At 38.2% G+C, this 21,781-nt stretch overlaps 1 protein-coding gene across 1 annotated transcript in view; it reads right to left on the reverse strand.

The window, feature by feature from the left end:
- Positions 1 to 3,885: 3,885 nt before the first annotated feature.
- Positions 3,886 to 21,781, reverse strand: part of LOC116165668 (protein MON2 homolog) — a 35,326-nt gene continuing 17,430 nt past the window's right edge. Inside the window, exons 14-17 of the mRNA XM_031480298.1 lie at positions 13,774 to 14,833; positions 5,338 to 5,748; positions 5,210 to 5,292; positions 3,886 to 4,703 (exon numbers count right to left, since the gene is read on the reverse strand). Coding sequence (XP_031336158.1) covers positions 4,534 to 4,703; positions 5,210 to 5,292; positions 5,338 to 5,748; positions 13,774 to 14,833 — 1,724 coding nt within the window. The 3' untranslated portion in view covers positions 3,886 to 4,533. The remainder of the gene's footprint in view (positions 4,704 to 5,209; positions 5,293 to 5,337; positions 5,749 to 13,773; positions 14,834 to 21,781) is intronic.

The raw sequence follows: 21,781 nt of genomic DNA on the forward strand, positions 1-21,781 counted from the left end.
AGTGTTCACGTATATAACCGATTTTCTTCCGCATTGCTATTTTAGAAAGTTGGCCGCCTGAGATGGGCGGTCAACGGCCTATTTGAGAGTGTAGGACCAGACGAGATATTCCAGGCTCTTCCTATAGAATTTTTGCACCTCTTTAGAGCCTCCTTGGCGTTAGGGTACTCCCAGAAAACTGGAGAAAAGTAAGCCCCGGGTTATGCCAAATATGGCGAAGGATTATAGGCGCATCAGCCTGTTATCGTTTCTTCTAAAAACTTGGGATACACATATAAGGAATGGATTCTTCAAATACCGGAATAGTAATTTTGCTGCGGGATTGCATTCCCCATAGTTGGTATGTCTATGGAGTCGGTTCTTCACAGCCTCGTGTGCAGACTGGAAAGGGAAATGTCTGCTTTGGAACCGAGGTTGATTCCATTAGTGAGGTTGCCAAGAATTGATGGGTCAATCGTAAAATGGATCTGCGCCATGCTCGAAAGCAGGGTCATTACATCCTCAATTGGGATGACGGAAACAGGGGCGGCGACTTATGGGGGGCAATGGGGCCCATGCCCCTATACAAGGTGATCTTAAGGGTCCATTGCCCCATGCAAATTACATTACTTCTTTTAAACCCATATTAACAATCATCGTCCTAATATAATAAGGCACTGAGACAGAGATCTTGGACATAGACGCAGACATTTACGAGCGCATCATGCGCCCATCGCCGTATGGACCATTTTTGCGGAACGCCGGTGTTGCTAGCATGGCATGACTCACCGATTTTCTTTGGTGTATCATTACCTACTTAAAAATCCAATGAAGTAGATCCTAATTTACAACCCCTATTCTTCACGAAAATTGACCCTTGCCCCCATACAATAAATTAAATCCCGCCGCCCCTGGACGGAAATAGCCCCTCGTTCATTGACGGATGTCTGCAGGCCGGGGTGGAGTGTTGTCTCCACTGCTATGGTGCCTTGTTGACGTACTTTGAACGAGGATGGGGCGCATACATTATATGTACAAGAGTTAATGCATAGGGCTCTTGAACAAACGGATAGGTGCTGCAGTAGCTAGGGTTTTTTCGTTAACACGAAAAAGACCGAGGTTGTTCCACTTACAAAGAGAAAGAGAGCGGACTTTGATGGGATCACTTTTCGAGGACGTCAACTGGGTCTGACAATGTCAGTCAAATACTTGGGAGTCATTATAGACTCCCATCTATCATGGAAAGGGCTCGTTGAGCGAATAATCAAAAAGGACACTGTGTGTCTATGAGCATGTAGAAGGGCGTTTGGCTGCAAAAAAAACGGGATTTAATTTTTTTACCCTGGAAAAATGAAGAACTCAGCAGTACCTATATTATAATAATAAATTAAACAAATATAGCAAACGAGCTTCTGGGTATGGCTATAGCATGTGCAAAACTAAATTTTAAACCTGATGTTAGTTTTGCTTTTATTTAAAGTGTATATGTATGAAATTTCATTTGAATGCCTCCATAAATAAGAAAGTTGGCACTGCGCATGCGCTAAACCAAATTTTGAAACTGGTGATAAATTCTGTTTTATTCCAAGTGGCTATGTATCAAATTTCATTTAAATCCCTCCATAAATAAGAAAGTTGGCACTGCGCATAACCAAATTTTGAAACTGGCGTTATATTTGCTTTTATTCCAAGTGGCTAATGTATCAAATTTGAATTAAATCCCTCCCTAAATAAGAAAGTTTGCAATTTGGTATGTAAATGGTCGAGATGCGTAAAGGGCACTGTGAATGCTGATCGATTTGGCTCAACTTTTGGAATTGTTTTTTATATGGCTAAAGCTATGCGCATATTGAATTTCATGCAATTCGGTTCATAGGTAACTAACGGAGATGTTAAAAGGGCCTACTTTATTTTTTGGTCTACATTGCCTATTCACGAACTCCGATCTACTAATTTGATAAAGAATTCAAAATTTCATCGTAATCGGTCCATTCGTTTATGAGTTATCGTGCTGACGGACAGACACCGCAAAATTATAAACTCACTAGGAGCTCGTTAACAAGGGAGGAAAGTGTGCGTTTTAATTCCAAGGGTGAAGTTTGTTGCCAGAAATGAAATTGAGAGTAACAAGCACCCACGTTAATTTCGAACAAGGTATTGTATGGTATGATATAGGTGGCACTCCCTAGGTACAGACGTTTTCAGGTCGCAACAACAGTCGTCTGTGTGACTTAGCGACAGTCGTGGTATGACCTCCAGCTTTACATGCCCTCCGAAGCACGGTAGTTAGGAGATGTAATAGCAAATATACGAGATCTCCCCGGAAATACGAGGCGGTTGGCAACACTATAGCGCGTTCGCACCGCCAGACGCAGTATGGGGTCTTATGGACTAATTGCCTCTCATACTAGTTTGCGTCATTCTTCAATAATACTATCCTTGTTTCTAACCGCATTGATATCAAATTGACATATGATTAAATGGAAGTATTAAAACAAAACATAATCTTGTGCTGTCATTGTCACGTTTGGCAAGCATGTACTATATGTCCATAAGCATCATACTGCATTTGGAGGTGCGAACGCGTTATAGTGACCAGTCAATTCCAGGCTCAGTAGCAACAACCAGCTAGACTCAGACAGTCCAGGGCCCCTTGGCAAATCTGGGTCTTGTAAGCTTCTAAAACTAAATAAAGGCCAGATTAGGAAGATCATTGGTGTCCTCAAGGGGCACTGGATGGTCAACTGTCACCTGCACAACATTGAGGAGCTTGTAGGAGAGTCCACATGTAGGTTCTGTGGCGATCTGGCGAAGCAGAAAAAACTACCCTACTACCTTAAGCTTGTGGTCTTTCACTGTGAGGTCTTGATCAGGAGACATCATCTCCTTGGTGACAGTTATTTGGAACCAGGGAGGGTAAATCAATTTACCAGGCTCTGAACTAGTTACTAAAGAAAGGGGATAGGCACAATGGGTCGGGCTCCGCTTGTGAATAGAAAGATAGACTTCCAGAATCCAATGTACATTTTTCTGGAATACGACGGAAATAAGCCGAAAGATAGGAATAAATTGTCTAGCTTTCAAATTGTGAATAATTGGTCTTTTAAGTACACACATCCCTTATCGAGGTTACGACAATCTCCAGTGTTCATTGCATCAAAAACTTTTCGTGGGCCAAAATTAGAACTGTCCAGTGCCTGTGTGATCCGCAGTTCAGTTAATGCTGAACTGTGATGCTAAGGGTTCGGCATGGATATTTGTAAATGTGGGTTGGGTTGGTAGATCAGTCTTGGCTGAAACCCCGCCCACTCAAAAATAAAGGCAAAAAAACCAATGTTAAAAATGTACCCTCTGCAGACACTGTCGACTTGATATAGGCGTTGTCTACCATCCAACCTAGAGCCCACCTGTAAAATAGATTTTAAATATGTAAATTTTAAATAAAATTTAATAAGTTACTCAATATTCACAAATAAAATATATGCTATAATTATTCAAAAATTGTAACAAATATACCATAATCTAAAAAAAACATTAAATAACATTAATATATTATCTACAGAAAAATGAAATACTGCCATATAAACGAATTATAACGCAGCAAATATCGAAACACAGTATCTATCTCTGGCATTTTCGATATTTAATTTGATATGACCTTATTAAACAACAGAGATGGTTTGGAGTAGTACGAAATGCAAGTCTCTAATAGTGCAATTTCCTGGCACGCCAACATTACAGTCAGAGTATAATGAAAAATGTCAAATATGTTCAAAAGTTCTCGTCATATATCAAATGAATGCCCAACATTAACATTCAGTGCGTGCTACACGTAAAAATAGTGCCACCAACTTGACAATTAAAATTTTAAGATCGATGCAAAACTGAGATTGTGAAAGTGATATGTTTAGAGAATTAAAAAATTACACCCTGAATCAATTATGGCACAAACAAAGTTGTAATACTGATGGTTTGCATTTTTGGTTATATAAATCTGGTAAGGGCAGTTTATAAAGCAACTATCATTCATTTCATATTGAGAACTCACGATACCATCCTAATAATGCGCTATTGTCATTTAAAAGATTATTACAGTATGACTACATAAATTGATTGGTTACAGACCGCTATGGAATGATGCCTAACTATAGTTATAATTATGCTTATCTTAAATGCTTATTATTAAACATAGTAAATGGTGATAGCGCAGGTTTTAGTTAAAAGTGGTCCAATATATGCGGTTTTTGGAAAATGTACTACTATATACAGAATGAATGGAAATAAATGCTAGATGCATTTGCCTAAACGCCCCACCAGGTCTACACCTTTAAGATTGTCAGTAGATAGCGCCTTACATCTTATTCATTTGGTAGCACGTATAACTATTAAATATTGCTTCTCTAAAAATAAAAAAAAGGTACCCTTATTTTAATTTGAACATCTGACACAATTCAAAAGGACCACGAAAATATTTACAGTAAGTGTCGTAATATAGGGAGGAACCATAATGTTCGTTGCCCGCACAAAGAATTCAAAACAATCGGTTAACATTTCTTATACGCCATTCCTATGCAGCGAACTTTTAGGGTGAGGTGGCTGTAGTAAATCACAGAATTGTAAAAGGGCTTCACGTAACGGTCTGGATACCTGCGAAGAACTGGTGGTTGTACATTCTACAAGATAGGGATATAAGCCGATGAGTTGTTCCCACGCGTGAACGTCTTCTGGAACAAAACAATCTTTGATTTCTTAAAGTGAGTTATTATTCACAAACCACTGTGTAACCTTTACAAACAAATAAATTAACACCCCACAAAAAAAATTCCAACAAATAAACACCCCACAAAAAATTGGTAGAATTGTGTTTTTGAGTTGTTAACTTTTAGGTGAGATTTTAATACGATCAAATATTTGCACCAAAAATGTTCTCATATTCAAGCAACCGCAATCAATTATCAGATTAGCTAACTGTCAGTACGCACTATTAATACGGCTATATTTCTACTGAAAGTGTCATTCAAGTTGCTCAAATAAAATTTCTTTAAAATATTTATAATAAAGTTGAAATGCGGCTGCGCAGACAGACTATTTTCTTTGCAACCATAGCTTTCTAAAATATTTGAATCATTGAGCTCTCAGTAGAATGGACGGATGGAATTCACACATTAGCCATAATTTTTGTGACACATTAAGCCAACTATCTCACAACCTAACTAATAAAAATTCGTACCTTTCCCAACAGATGCTTTTTTCATAGAAATAACTAGAGTTGTAACTGCTTTCAACACAAACGAAACCTCGGAAAGACGATATCTGAAAACAAATGATTACTCCTTGAAGAAATTCTCTCCATTTTACCTTGGCAACGGACATTTCCCGCTGTGTTTTTCGTCATCAATATATTTCTTCAGAACCTCTTGAAATCGGTGCAGAAGCGCGGTTACCGCCAATTTACCGGCGACTCCCTCCTTTTCGTCACTAATAACCATACTGTCGTTATCGCCGTCGATTAATGAAAATTGTAATAAGGTTTCAAAGCATATTTTCGCGAACTCTTCGCGTAGTGTTAGTTCAGTCTCACAGTCTACATTCGAATTGGTCGCCGAATGAATCGAGCCTCTATTCAAAAGGACGACAACTTTTAAAATGAATTGTCGCGGTATATTGGCGGAAAATGGAAGTACTTCGGTTCGTAGTAATTCGATCAATTGACAGTCTGTCGCCTCGTCGGCAACTAACTCGTCTAGCCCCCGATCCGACGGTGCGCACCTGTAAAAGCGCGATTACTTGTGTCAGATCAGAAATGGATCTTTTCAGTTGTAACCCCCACTAACCTGACCTGTAGTTATTTTGTACTCAGTTTGTGCTTATATGTACCACAGGTATCACCTCATAAACACATCAACAAGCTTTCTACCACTTTGCTGAGATCGATTATTAGTTGAATTCCAGGACAAGATTTTGTATCAGAATCATTCATAATAATGTTAATTTTGTTTGGATGATCGCTTTGTTTATTTAATTGTGTTATCTCCGGTCGTTTGCGATAAGAGTCCCGAATCAGCTAATTAGTTTCAAGATAAGAAGGTTTTATCGCCGAAGTACGCAGAAGCTAATTCTTTCGAAGAAAGGAGGAACGGAAGTGACAAAGGGAAATTCTTTTAAATAGCAGAGAAAGACGTTAATTAGGGCTTTTTTGGTGGTGGACGTTTGAAACGTAGCCGTTTCTTTTAATGTATTGTCGTATTTGAGCGTTTTTGAAAAGATCGACTACCACGTGTTTTTGCAAGTCAAGAAACGCCTTGGATGACGACGAAAGCGTCTTGGGCGACAAGTTTCTATGATAATGGTATACAAACGGTTGTTGTTCGATACGATGTGCCTTAATATTGGCAGAAATAAAATTATTACAAAAAAGGTACTAGTTTTTTAATACCTCAAAACGGAACTTGCTTAAAAAATACGCCCTGTAAATAAAAAATCGAAAAGAGAACCTAAAAGGAATTGGGAAAATTATGATTTGGGCTGCAAATGTTTTTTACATAACAATCACATGAGAGCTGACGGAAAGGGCGAAACATTTTCACTAATTTCGAGCCCAAATCGATCACTGACCACCCTGAAGCCAGTTTTAACACACTTCTCAGCATTTCTCGACTTTTTGAAACTTTTTTCAAATTTTCCGCTTTAAAATAACCGCAAAATGAATTAAAACGGCATTTACGGGGCGTTCGGCAACCCTCGTCTGTGACGTCACTGATTGAAATAATTCGAATCGCGCACGTCACTTTTGCAGACCTTCGGGAGAAATTTTATCACGGCGTAGTTTCCTACGTCACCGCCTCGTTCTAAACCGAAAAAGAAATTAAAAACTCGGTCGCGCTATTCGAAAATGCGCGTATTCCCCCTCTCACCCTCGTTTTCCTCTAGGCCATCGTTTCGGCTCCATAAGGCGTCAATTGCAAAACGCAAAAAACGGTCTTCTCGCGGGCGGTGCTTCGGGTCTCGGCGTTTCCACACCGCGCCATCGCTTTTATTCGCACCCCAGCAAAAATACGCTCTTCCACGTCGGCCATGATCTCAGAAATCCGGAAAAAGATAGTAGTCTTAGTTTTCAAACTAGGATTTTCGCTTCTTACCGCAGCTACCCCGACGGACGCCGGAGGAATTTTCTCGACCTCACAAACAGTTGCTCCAATTATCGCTACCCCGTTAAGAGTTAAGACACCGTCCTGACGCCCCAAGTCCACCCACGTGTAAACGGCGAATTTTTAACCGCGCCTTCGACTGCGATGCTTCCCAAACGCTCCAGAATATATTTGATCTAGACTTCTCAGTATCAAAGCGAAATCCCCTAAAGAAGCTCTCATAAAAACTCCCAAAATTTTTATTGAACTTGTTTGTTTACTCATGTTATAAGTTGCAAGGGCAGTAATTGGTTTGGTGAAGAATATAGAACCGAAGGGTGGGGGAATATTCCATGGCACACCCCTCAGACTCCCCCGTGCTGCGGTCTCACTTACCACATTCAACCATAAGGATTCTTGTAATAGTCTTTAGTACAGGACAATCCAATCCTGTTTCCAGAGACGCCTGGAAGGTATGAAATACCCCTCCATGGAAAAAGGGAAATAGAATGTTCACCTTTCTGCAACTATCACAGGCGCAGCGGCGTTTGTGAATTGTGACATTTCCAAACTTGACCTCTTCAAAAACAGTCCTTCTAAGAATAAATGTTCGTTAGAATGGTATCTAGCAACAAACAGCATCTCCCATGAAAAAGGAAAACACCTCCCCATAACTTTGGTAATCGGAGCTCGGCATCCTTGCCCCTAGAGCGAGGGTCCAAGGTATAAGCCTCAAAATCCGGGCTAAGAAATCACGCTAGTGCTAATAGGGGAACGACCTAGCCTCCTGGGTTGCTCAGTCGAGGAGGGCTTCTTCCCCCCTCTCTACGCTACATTTAATCTCGATTTGATACAAACCTCTACTAAGTACAAACGAGGGAGTACGTAATCAGCTGCTCCCAACACCGACAAAGGCCAAATACAACAACGAAGTATTTGTACCCCAGGTAAGGGTCAATAAATCACCGCCCATGAGGCCACACGCTGCCCACCTAAGACACTGATACGGCCCGTCGAAGGCAGAGGCATTAAGACGATGCGTCTCAACCACCTTGGAAGTTAAAGGGTGCCTCAAAAGAACACTTTACCCAAAAGAGACCGAGACAGAATATGAACTTCTCCAATTGATGTCTAAGCGTCATAAAGAACCACTGGCACAAGCGAGCATCTGCCTGGTCCATATTTCGAGAGCTTCTTCTAAAGAGCCCAACTCTAAGCGGAGCATTACTAGTCAGGACTAAGCTACAATCATGGAGCAAGTTGACAATATCAACAAAATAATGATAGATCTTACCACAATTTATTGCATATGAGGCAAATCAGACAAGTGAAACAGGCTATCAAGACGATATGCCAAGATCCCCAAGCAACTCTTGCAACCAGGGGCAGGTCATAGTGATGTCCATGAACCTAGCAGAGCAAGGTCAGCAGAACACAATCAAAGATATTGCATAATTAGGTGCTAATTACGTACCCTATTCCCGAATTAAATGCTCCTTTTTTAAAAAAATTATTACATGTTTTTCCAGGTTCATATGAACTCAGCAGAACACTACCTTTAAAACCCAAGAAAATGAAAAGTGAACTAACGATAATTAGGTGCTAATTAAGTGCTCTATCACCGAATTAAATGCTCCTTTTTTTTAAAAATTAATACATGTTCTTTCAGGGTCATATGAACTCAGCAGGACACTACCTTTAAAACCCAAGAAAATGAAAAGTGAACTAACTATAATTAGGTGCTAATTAGCTACTAATTAAGTGCCCTATCCCCAAATTAAATGCTCCTTTTTTTTTAATTATGACATGTTCTGCCAGGTTATGAACTCAGCAGAGCTCAACCTTAAAAGCCAAAAAAAATGAAATGTGAACTAACTAATAATTAGGTGCTAATTAAGTGGCCTGTTTTCAAATTCTGTGCTCTTCTTTTTTATTTTTACTTCTACTATTTACATGATTTAAGCAGACAGGCAATGTGTTTACAAAAATAAATACGTCTTCGTGTTCGTGATTTGGTGTATTAAAAGGTGCTAATATTGCTTTAAACACACAAAGTTACAAAAATTGTTCGTACAAATTTTACAAAGGCGTACTTCGAAAACAAATTGCTATATTGTGCGTTGAATTATGAAAAATGCAAGCGTACCACGGGCACGGAACGTAGGATGCTATGTGATACTTGATAATTAAGATAAAACCTAATTATTAGATAGTTCACTTTTCATTTTCTTGGTTTTTTGAGGTAGTGCTCTGATGAGTTCATATGCACCTGGCAGAACATGTAATAATTAAAAAAAAAGGAGCATTTAATTCGGGAATAGAGCACTTAATTAGCACCTAATTATAGTTAGTTCACTTTTCATTTTCTTGGTTTTTGAGGTAGTGCTCTGCTGAGTTCATATGAACCTGGCAAAACATGTAATAATTAAAAGAAAAGGAGCATTTAATTCGGGAATAGGGCACTTAATTAGCGCGTAATTAACACCTAATTATGCAATATCTTTGATTGTGTTCTGCTGACCTTTATAAAAAAAAGGAGGATTTAATTCAGAAATAGAGCACTTAATTAGCACCTAATTATAGTTAGTTCACTTTTCATTTTCTTGGTTTTTTGAGGTAGTGCTCTGCTGAGTTCATATGAACCTGGCAAAACATGTAATAATTAAAAGAAAAGGAGCATTTAATTCGGGAATAGGGCACTTAATTAGCGCGTAATTAACACCTAATTATGCAATATCTTTGATTGTGTTCTGCTGACCTTTTAAAAAAAAGGAGGATTTAATTCAGAAATAGAGCACTTAATTAGCACCTAATTATAGTTAGTTCACTTTTCATTTTCTTGGTTTTTTGAGGTAGTGCTCTGCTGAGTTCATATGAACCTGGCAAAACATGTAATAATTAAAAGAAAAGGAGCATTTAATTCGGGAATAGGGCACTTAATTAGCGCGTAATTAACACCTAATTATGCAATATCTTTGATTGTGTTCTGCTGACCTTTTTAAAAAAAAGGAGGATTTAATTCGGAAATAGAGCACTTAATTAGCACCTAATTATAGTTAGTTCACTTTTCATTTTCTTGGTTTTTTGAGGTAGTGCTCTGCTGAGTTCATATGAACCTGGCAAAACATGTAATAATTAAAAGAAAAGGAGCATTTAATTCGGGAATAGGGCACTTAATTAGCGCGTAATTAACACCTAATTATGCAATATCTTTGATTGTGTTCTGCTGACCTTTTTAAAAAAAAGGAGGATTTAATTCAGAAATAGAGCACTTAATTAGCACCTAATTATAGTTAGTTCACTTTTCATTTTCTTGGTTTTTTGAGGTAGTGCTCTGCTGAGTTCATATGAACCTGGCAAAACATGTAATAATTAAAAGAACAGGAGCATTTAATTCGGGAATAGGGCACTTAATTAGCGCGTAATTAACACCTAATTATGCAATATCTTTGATTGTGTTCTGCTGACCTTGCTCTGCTAGGTTCATGGACATGTCATAGTGCACACTCATTGAGCAGAGAGATTCTACCCTGAAAGTGGGGCTCAGCTTTGCTGAAACCACTAAACAGGTGTTTAACAAAAGCAACAGTCCAGAAGGATATCTTCACCACAAAGTGAATGACCCCAACGACCCTTTAAAGCGACTTAGAAAACACGTGAACGCAAAAGAGGTAGGTGGCGCGAATTTTCAAAATGTTTTTATGCCAATCGTTTGTTGGTGTTTGTTAGTCACATTTTCATGTTTGTTGGTTGACCGTTATTTAATTATGCATTATGGAAATCATCTAACATAAATCCCAAGGTTTTTGCTATTTACTTATTTATTAATTTTTTTCTTACCTATCTTTCCTTGTTCTGGGTTGGCAACAGGCTTACGCCCAATTACAGAGTGACCCGCAGAATGCTTTTTAGAGATCCCCCGCAGGTCTTATAAGCTGTTCTATACCTACTACTGGGCATTTACCTTGCGAATTAGGAAAACTGCGGGAAAACGTCGGAGCTCGAAACTTATTTAATGACCCCTTCCCCCCATTTCCATTACAGATGAAAAATTCTTACTTCATCCCAGGTTCGAACACCCGACCTCCGACTATGCAGCCCAATGCTCCTCCACTAAGGCTTTACTCTATATTGTACAGATACAGTCGATGCAGATAAAAATACTTCATTTTCTCCTTTTTTGGTTATCTATGTTGCACCATTGAAATAAAAGACTACGGAAGGAGGGTTACATGCATATAACATACGCTTGTTGCGATCCAATTAAGCTTCTCAATATGGCCGACTTTGACAATTAATTGACATTTACGGTCAAGTGAAACTTAATTTAGCTGTAAATCGTGTAATATAACAAAATCAAAAGCTGCAGAAGAAACGAAAATTACACTTTATAGGTGGTAACCAGCGTTAATACTATTAAATAAAAAAGAAAATTATGGTGTAAGAGGAGTGGCCCTGAGGTTATTCCAAAGCGGCCTCTCTAATCGTCAGTAGTACGTTCAAATACAGCAGAATAACATCTGTTTCACATCTTTACCCCTCGAAATTATCATAGGAATACCACAAGGAAGCAAATTAGCTCCATTGCTGTTTGTCATTTTTAAATCGGTTTCAATGTCAAATAACAGTTGTTCATTCATTAACTATACAGATGATACAAATGTTATAATGACTGGATCAGATATTTCTAATCTGATACGCTGTCACGCAACTCAGGTACTCCAACTAAGTAAATGGTTGGAAATTCCCTAAACCAGTGGTTCCCAACCTTTTACTACAACGAACCCTTCCTTTAGATTTTTTTTCTGACGAACCCCCCCAACTTATGCCTGTTCAATTTAACAATTGGTGCAAGCCTCGACACCATAACGATCCAAATAGCGAAAAAAGTAGAACAATAGCTCTTAAGATAAAGAACTAGTAGCGTCCAGACAGACGGACGGACAAAGTGGCCACAATAGCGCATTTTTTTAATTTTTGTGGAAATGCGCTAAAATCTTAAGTACGTTTGAATGATGTCGTCACGCTCAAGATTTATTGTAAAGATACTACCAACCAACAAATGATAAATAATATCCACCACACACCAACAGCGACCAACAAACGATCGCAAATAAAAAAATTCACAAATTTTAATGTGGGGGGATAACTTCACGCCCAAAACTTACAAAATTTATTCTGAAAATACTATCAACCAACAATCAAAAAAAAACACCAACAAACGATTGAAATAAAAACATTTTGAAAATTCAAAAAGTAGCCAGCTAACTATACCTTCAAATTTTGAAATCAACCAACAAACATGAAAATGTAACTAACAAACACCAACAAATGATTGCTATAAAAATATTTTGAAAATTCAAAAAGTGGGGGTTTAACTATACGCTCAAATTTTGAAATTTGAATAATTAAATAACGGTCAACCAACAAACGTCAAAATGTAACTAACAAACGACCAACAAACGATTGAAATAAAAATGTTCTGAAAATTCCAAAAGTGGGGGGCTAACTATACGCCCAAATTTTTGAATTTTGAATAATTAAATAACGATCAACCAACAAACGTGAAAATGTAACTAACAAACACCAACAAACGATTGAAATAAAAATATTATGAAAATTCCAAAACTGGGGGGCCAACTATACGCCTAAATTTTTGAATTTTGAATAATTAAATAACGATCAACCAACAAATGTGAAAATGTAACTAACAAACACCTAAAAACGATTGAAATAAAAATATTCTGAAAATTCCAAAAGTGGGGGGCTAACTATACGCTCAAATTTTGAAATTTGAATAATTAAATAACGGTCAACCAACAAACGTCAAAATATAACCAACAAACTCCAACAAACGACTAACAAACCATTGGCATAAAAATATTTTGAAAATTCAAAAAGTGGGGGGCTAACTTGACACCGGTCTCATCATTGACAGTCGAGAGCAACAAGCAGCTCTAACGAGCGCTTTGAACAAGTTTGAAGAGTTGGGGTCATTACATAGTCAACTGATACAGGAGTGGACACCGGGTACACTGATGACATGTTAATAGAAAACCTCCTGACCCAAAACGATGAAGTGTTTGAGAAATGGGCCAAAAAAGACAGGAGTAAAGTAGCAGGCAAAAGGCAGTGTCGAAATCCCCGAAAACTAGGGTATAGAGGTGAACCCACGTCACTTTAAAATATAGAAAAAAGTGGGTATGTTAATCTGGACCTTGTAAGAATAAGAGTGGCAGATCACCACCCTCAGTACAAACCTCGCACCATACAGCAGTCTAATTGCTTTGCAGTGCAAGATGGTATGAGGAAAAACAGGGCGACCACCGAAGTGGCGAATGTGGGGGTGTCTAAATGTTCATCTTCCTACAACTATCATAAGATGACAGATTTGCAGTTAACGGATGAAAGGTAATGGGACAAAATTTGATGCAGAGTTCAAAAAAAGTACGGCACAAGGATCTGTACTGTAGGAGTTTTAGTACATTTGGTCCAAGCATTTAAAAAAAGTGGTACAAACTAGAACAAAATTATGGCACAAATTTTTTTATAAATCTGTCCCGGGGGTTAAGGGCGGTGGTACCTGCAGAACAAATAAGTATAAATTAAGCACATGACTTGCGCACTAGGGGTACCAACTATATTGACTCGTCATAAAAGCACTTACGTTTTAGGAAATAAAAATTCGTTGAGAGTAATCAGGAGTTGATTCCACATCGAAGCGAACTGGTTGCTATGATTTCTTGCAACAGGCAATCCAACCTTTAGAACTATAATTAAACTACTCGCCGCTAATTTCCAGGTGGTGCTCGACACGCAATTGTATTTTAACGATAAGGGGGTGTGTAGTGCAACAATAATATCGTGCAGTACGTTAGCATTTATCACATCGGCATTTTCGGCAGTTCTCTCGTACAACTTCACAGCCATGTTGATTGCCTTTTCGCCGAAAGGTATGTAGTTCATGCTGATCCATTCGGCTGCCACTTTATTTACTTGCTTTAGGTCGTACTTTAAGAAGTTCGGTGGGTTACAGGTGAATTTTCCGAATATTAGTAATTGTTTAAAAATTTCGGGTATCATTTTGCTGTTAGTCCGAAGCACGGCTTCTTTTTGTAAAAGTTCCATTGCGTGTAGTATTCCGTCATGCAGAGGTGTTAGACTAACATCGACTGATGTAGGTAGAATATAAGTTGTGCTTTCGCCGTGTACGGGAACCGTGACAGAATTTGTCAGTACAACACATAACTGCTGCAAGTCTTCTAAACTAAAATTGCTTTTCACATGTTGAAAAACGTTTGGGAAAATTTGTATGAGAGCAGTTAAAAATGCTTGACTAGGTAAATAAAAATCGTCCATTAGTTCGCTTTCTACTATAGGAACGGTGACTTCAGTCCCAATTTTGATCCACACCTTCCAGGCAATCGCCCATATATCGACTTCCTCATTCGAAGTGCTCTTATTATCCGTGCTCTGCGTTTTATTGAGGTATAAAATTTCTTGAAACGACTTTAAGGCGGAAAAGGAGACTTCGTTATTCTTGCTAAGCGCCGCGTTTTCTATGAATTCTAACAGTAGCGACCAAGCCCTTGGAAAATCGCCCAACGACTGCAGTAGCTGACGTTTCGTGTTAAACACCCTCGCCACACCGGATAAGGTTAGCACTTGCGTTTCGGCCCATTGCTTTTGCGCCGTATTTCTTGTGTGGTGAATTAGAATGTTGCCTCCTATCAAATAAAAAAAATAGCTTTTAGTGACAAATTGTAACAGCCGTTTTCAAAAATTTGGTTTTGAACTTTTGACCATAGGAACATTACTTACACATATACCGCTTCACAGCGAAAGTGAACGAAAGTATGTCTGGACCAGTGGCGGCTCGTGGACTTTGAGTATGGGGGGGGGCGCGAAGATATATTTGTATACATTATCAAATGCGGTGATGGCAAAAGGAGGGGGTTGGGACCACTTTGCGGCGCAGGCAAAATTGTTGAAAATTTTCAAGGTCACGCGTTTTCCTGGCACTTCTGAATTTCAATTAAAAATTATTTTATACAAAAATATAGACGTTCATAATACGAATATAACGGCAATCTCAATCTCGTTCGTGTGAAAACTCGATACAAATCAACGTAACACCGGACACTGCCAAGTTCCAGCCGCTAAAGATGTGCGGCCAAAGGCTAATCTAAATGAACAGACTGAATAATAATAATAATAATAATAATAATATTTAATGTCCAACAGAAAAAAATACATTTTCCAATTACAGGACAACAGATTAATATGTATAGAGTACAAAATAATATAAAGAAAATGAAACGAAATTCTAATCTTATACAGTGTGTAACATAGTAGTACGCAAAAATCCGTGAATAACAATAAAAGAAAATAATTAAATAAACCAAAACATGAAATGCAATCTAAGGGGTAAACAAAAATTATTAACTAATACGTAATATAACTAACCATTTCGAGTAATGTGGAATGAAATAAGTCAATATTCGGGCAAATTGAATCAAATAATTTACATGCGTTATAGGAGATTTGTATAAAATATTTGTGCGAGGTGTAGTTCTAGAGAATGAGACATTGAAACGAGTATTGTATGAAGGAATATGGTGCATCCAATTTATTGTGAATAATGTTATGCAGAAAAGTAAGGCAGGCAACTTTCCTCCTGCTTTCGAGGGAGCTAAAATTGTACTTAGATAGCAAGAGGTCATGGTTGAACCCGCGAACAGGATAAACTCGTTCCTCCGTAAAATACAGCATTTTTAAGAACCGTCTTTGGATAGATTGGATCATGTTGATGTGCACTTTGTGGCGAGGAAACCAAATCACACAGCAGTATAATTCGAGTTTGCTACGCACAAGTGCAAAGTATAATGTTTTCAGCGAATCCAATTCTGTGAAAGACCTTGTATTGCGCACAATGAATCCAAGGGTACGCATCGCAGAACGACACAAAGTGGTATAATGATGCGTAAAAGTAAGTTTATGGTCAAAATAAATACCTAGATCTTTGACAAGATCTGTGCGATCTAGCTTAATTGAGTCAAGGAGATAACTAAACTCGATAGGTTGATTTCTTTTTGTATACGAGACCACTTTACATTTAGATACATTCAGAGGCAACTCATTAGTACAACACCAGTGAAGAACTAAATTAAGTTGCTGTTGGAGGAATAAGCAATCTTGCACTGAATTAATTGAACAAAAAATTTTTAAATCGTCTGCAAAGAGGAGCTTGTTGCAAGTAATTGTATCTGTAAGGTCATTAATAAATAGTAAAAATAATAGGGGCCCCAGGGTGGAACCTTGCGGGACACCCGATGTGACAGTAATCACGCCTGACACATGATTATTATACACTACACGTTGGACTCTGTCTCTAAGGTATGTTTTTAAAAAATTAACCAGCGAATGATGAAATCCATAGCTACTGAGCTTCATAACAATAATGTCATGCGAAATAACGTCAAATGCTTTGCTGAAATCGGTATAGATAACGTCAACTTGACCTCCTCTGTGGTCAAGTTTTTTGGTTACAAAATCTGAAAAGCAGGCAAGATTGGTTATTGTAGAACGTTGCGCCATAAATCCATGTTGATCAGTGGATATTAGTCTGTTAACGTGAGGATATATACGACTGTAGAGGATGATTTCAAAAATTTTAGCAAAGTTATTTATAATGCTGATGGGACGATAGTTACGAATGTCCGCAGGATCACCACTTTTTAATATAGGACATATATTTGCAATCTTCCAAAGGTTAGGAAAGTTTTGGGAACGTAAAGCAAGATTAAATAAAAACGCTAGCGGACGAGCTAGCACCTGTGCACAGTCCTTAACTATAAAGGATGGTACTAAATCGGGCCCTATGGAAGTTTTATTTTTGAGTTTACGAATGGCCAGTAAGACATCATCAACAGTAATTGTACCAATACATATGTTTTGTTGATAACTGCTTAAATTAAAATTCGAAGAAGAATAGCTTGACGGAACACGATATACGCTACTGAAATAGCTCTTAAAAGCATTAACAACTGAGTCCGGACTAGAATAACACTTATTATTATAGTTAACTATGCCAGGAATACGTGAAGAACCTTTCTTTGAATTTATGAATTTCCAAAATTCTTTAGGATTAGTTCTCACAGACATTTGTAGTTTATATAAATGACTTTTATATGCTAAAGTCAGCTGCGATTTAAGTAGTTTACGCAAAGCTTTGAACTCATGCAAGTAAATACTATCATTATATTTATGATAATTGCGATGTGCAGTAGATTTTTTCCTAATTGAGCATATGATATCACGTGTGTACCAAGAAGGGTACTTATTAGATTTACGTTTACATACAGGTACAAACCTATCAAAACTGCGATACAATATAGAATAAAATTCATTACATGCGGTATTAATATTTGTAATTAAATTAAGAGGCGACCAGTCCGTGTGTAGAATAGAATTGTAGAGATTAGGGTAATCGGCTGTCTTAAAGTTATATTGTTTGTTGACGTTATTGACGCTAAATTTATTGATTTTCGACATTTTATAGCTGAGTACGATACCTAAAGCAGGATGGTACACATCTTCTAAAACAGCAGGTACATCATCATGAAAAACGGAACAGTTTATGTTGGAGAACACTAAGTCAAGAAGTCTCAGTTTAGAGTTCACTATATTATTATATTGCCATAAATTAGTTATATCAGAAAATAAGTTCACGGTAGTAGTTCTTCTATCAGTGGCATTATGATGGTTAAAGTTGGGTGTATTAAAATCGCCTACTATTAACACTAAACCAAAATGAGAAACCATTTGACCAAACAATTCAAAGAATAATTCAAAGTCACTTATATTAGTTGAGGGCGGTAAATATATAGAAAAAACATGCAATATACAATACCCAAAGGTACATCTACAACCAACAATGTCAATCGACGGTATTATTACTGAAAGTAGTGCAGTGCGCATGCTACTGTCTGTTGTCATGGCAACATGCGGCCGAGCACGCGCGCCGTGTGCCCTTGAATGACAGCGAGAACGTGTGGCTGTCGCTGGTCATTGTGTGCATTCAAATAACAAATAAGCAATCTTCAATCTAGTTTATTTTACTTTTCGTAGAATTTGTTACGATCCGCAATAAGTCTACGATTATTATTACATTATGATTATAATTAAGTATAGGACATTGAATTAATTCTTACGAAGTTAAGACAGTGATAAACAAAAAACAAATTCTTTTTTCTGTTTTCTGTGATTTTTTCAGGAGGGGCGCGCGACCATGCGGCCCTTAGTAGTAGCCGCCCCTGGTCTGGACATAAAAGCGATAACAATGCGGGCATTTTCGTTAAAGGTGTGCGTTTTGAACTATGTGGAATACATTTTTGGATATGTGTGTTCAATCTCCAATATGAAGGCTCCTTCTGTTAACATTTCGATTTATAAGAAGCACTTTCAGTTGAAATTTCAAAAAAGTGTTTCATAAATAAGGTTATGCGTGCGCATGTGTAAATCTATATTTTGACACGTGTGATGTTACATATCTGACAGTTTTTTTTAATATCATCGTTCCCGCTTTTATACATTTCATTAAAGGAGAAAAACGCTATGCCACTGAAAATGTTTTACCGGGAAGTGCACAATTCAAATTACACAAGCACAAAGACCTGAGAGTATAAGGGCAATCCTTCTTCTTCGAGCGAGAAAGAGAACGTGGCAAAATTTCAGCAGAGGCGGCAGAACGTAGGTCGCTTTGGGTGTGTAAGTGCGTTTGTTTAAGAATTATTTGAATTGTACCGTTAAATAAGTAAGGTGTAGGTAATTGCCTTGGTATTTTGCTATTGATTTAATCGAAATTTGAATTGGCAGGGCCTTTGTTTAAAATTGTGGAATAATTGTGATTTCAATTTGCGTTTATAAGAGTATCTTCCGCTGAAATTTCGAGAATTGGGTCACAAATAAACAATGTAGGCCTGTGAATGCGTAAAAGAGAGATCATAAAATCACCAGACTTGCTCTTTTTATGAGTGCCCTCCTCCTACACTCCGGTTTTGAAAAATTCGTTTTAACCTCACCAGTAGATATGTCTCATCCAGACGGTTCATTTTGCCCTTGTCGAGTCCTATCCTCAGATACACGCTTTCCAAAATGTTCGCACTTTAAGTGCACCAATAAATATGTTTCCTCCAGACGTCCTAATCGTCCTTTGTGAAACACTCCGCTCTTGAGATGTGAGGAATTATAATCGATCATGGTAAGGGGAGGAGAAGCGTGGTTGGTAAAAATTAATTCCTTTCGTTGAGACCTTTGTAACGAAGCACCTATTTTCCACCTTGATGTTTACATACTTTCATGACCACCTGCTAAATGAACACTCGGTATCTAAGAGTTTTAGGTTGGGTGCTTCGTTACGAAAAGCGTCGTGCTGAAATTATTTTGGTGGTTCTAGGAGTTGAAGATAGAAGATAAAGGTAATTGATTTAATCTCTAGAGTTGTGTTTCAGCCGCCATCGTTACCGTAAATATACCGTAGGCAAACTAATATTTTAGAGTTTCAGTTCCGTTAAGTAATTATTAGATGATTCTGGTTTCCAATGGTATACGAAAACAAGCTTAAAGCCAATCGAGGTCAGGCAGTCTACGTGTTTATCAGCTTGCTATCGCCGACTCCGCCGGTTGATTCCAACATTGCAATTAACAATAGGTGTCAATTGGATTACCGAATTTTTGATTTTCATCTCGCGCAATGAAGTGAGTATAATTAACAGTAGCAGAATAAATGAGATAAAGTAAACACCATCCGATTAACTCTCAAAATTAATTTTTGATACTTTCCGTAAATCTATTTGGCATTAAGTTTACCGCACTGTATTTACCGCTTTTGCTTTATCTTGCACAGAAATGTCTACCGATCCGTATAATTGCAAGGGAAGCTTTTCGCTACTTTCTGTTCCATTAATCATAAAGAGGGATATTGTTTTGCTTTCCTGCATTTGATTTCCCGTAGCTACCGCTAATTAATTTGTGCTTTAGTGCTTGCGTTCTCGTTAGGGCAATCGCTACAGTGTGAACGTGCTGTAATTCTGCTCTCAGATCCGTCGCCAGACGCCGTTCGCGGCTGACCGTAAGATCTCTGGAAACCGTGTTATCTGTGGCATCCGTTTTGAAACGTTGTCCAGTTGGCAAGTCCGCATCCCTTGGTGGCGCTCGAGTCCGTCCGGCCATTCCGCTCCATCAGCTCCCGTTTGAGTTGGAAGTGATTTATACTTAATTTAATTGTGAATGTATAGTTTCTTTATACTTAATTAAATTAAATTTAATTAATTAAGACCGTTTAACAGGTATTGTGAAATATCTAAGTGTCAACTTATCATAGAATTTGAATTTAAAAATGTGGGTGCTTACGACTTGTTCAAGATCTATCGACAAAGATATATACAGGGTGATTAATGCTTTAATGGGTCAGTTAAATTGGATAAAAATAGCATGAAAAATAGAACTTACATCTGTATGAATTCCGTCCGTCAGTCTGAGGGTTTGAGATATCTGCACTCCGACCTCGTTCAAGACTGTTTTTTTCAACACGTAGTGTGGGCGAAAATAAAAAAAATGTCATACAAGTTTGCGTTCTGCGCGGGAAGACGTTGAGTCGACAGATCGGTTAATCGCCGAGTGGAAAAATGTGTGCGTGCAAGGGAGTCTTGGACAAAGATACTAATCCGGGATGTGAAAACTTGGGTGACACATGGACACGATCTACTTGATGAGATTCAAGGACAGAAGAGAGAGGACGGTTGTGTCGACTGCGGAGAACTAGAAAGTGCAGGTGTTTGGGTGTTAGAGATGGGAGGCGAGAAAGACGACATTTGAGAGCCGGGTCGATACAAGGATAGAACCGCATCACATAATGAACTTGATTACGGACAATAAGGACCTATGGAGCAGTATTCACGCTTTCGTCCCGCGAGTGGTGAGGACGAGAAAGGTCGAAGGAAGGGAAAGGGAAAGAAACAGGAACAAACGTAGTGGGCTAGGCTTAACATCTAGGAGGCTACCACCACAAAAATGGCCAGACCGTCTCACAACATTAAGTTTTCAAAATAAGAATAATAATAATAAATGACTTTATTTCATTTTTCTACAGATCCTGTCTAAATGGTGGAGTTCAGACTCTTCCACTCAACCCTCCTCTCCTTCCGCATTGATACAGCGCTTCCAGCGAGATTTCCAGGTATCCAAGACATAATGGAATGGCTCTTTCGCAATCTCCTTTACAGCCTTGGTGGTAGTTTTTTTTATGTAAACATATTTAGTTACCTGTGTATTCTAAATTGGTTTACGTTAGGATTAGTTTTGTAGGTTGTCGGTTTGTACTGACGACTTGTATTGAGACCACATTTTGCTTTTGCTGTGTAATGTAAATTTAATTATTGGTTTCCATTAAATATTAATTATGGTTTTTCGTGTTCGAGTTACCCAACGTGCCAGACGTTGTCGCCGCGCTATTCTCTCCTATTTTTGTTTGTTTTATCTGATTGCAGATTATTGGCAGAAAGCGCCCTTCTGAGCTCGGAAAGGTTGCGACCCGTTAGGTTTTATTTCGTCGTTAATCCGTGAGCTTAACGTTTGAATGCACCTTGTTATCGATACGTCCGAATTATAATTAA

This window comes from Photinus pyralis, unplaced genomic scaffold (assembly GCF_008802855.1).
Source record: "Photinus pyralis isolate 1611_PpyrPB1 unplaced genomic scaffold, Ppyr1.3 Ppyr1.4_LG3a, whole genome shotgun sequence".
Taxonomy (NCBI): Eukaryota; Metazoa; Arthropoda; class Insecta; order Coleoptera; family Lampyridae; genus Photinus; species Photinus pyralis.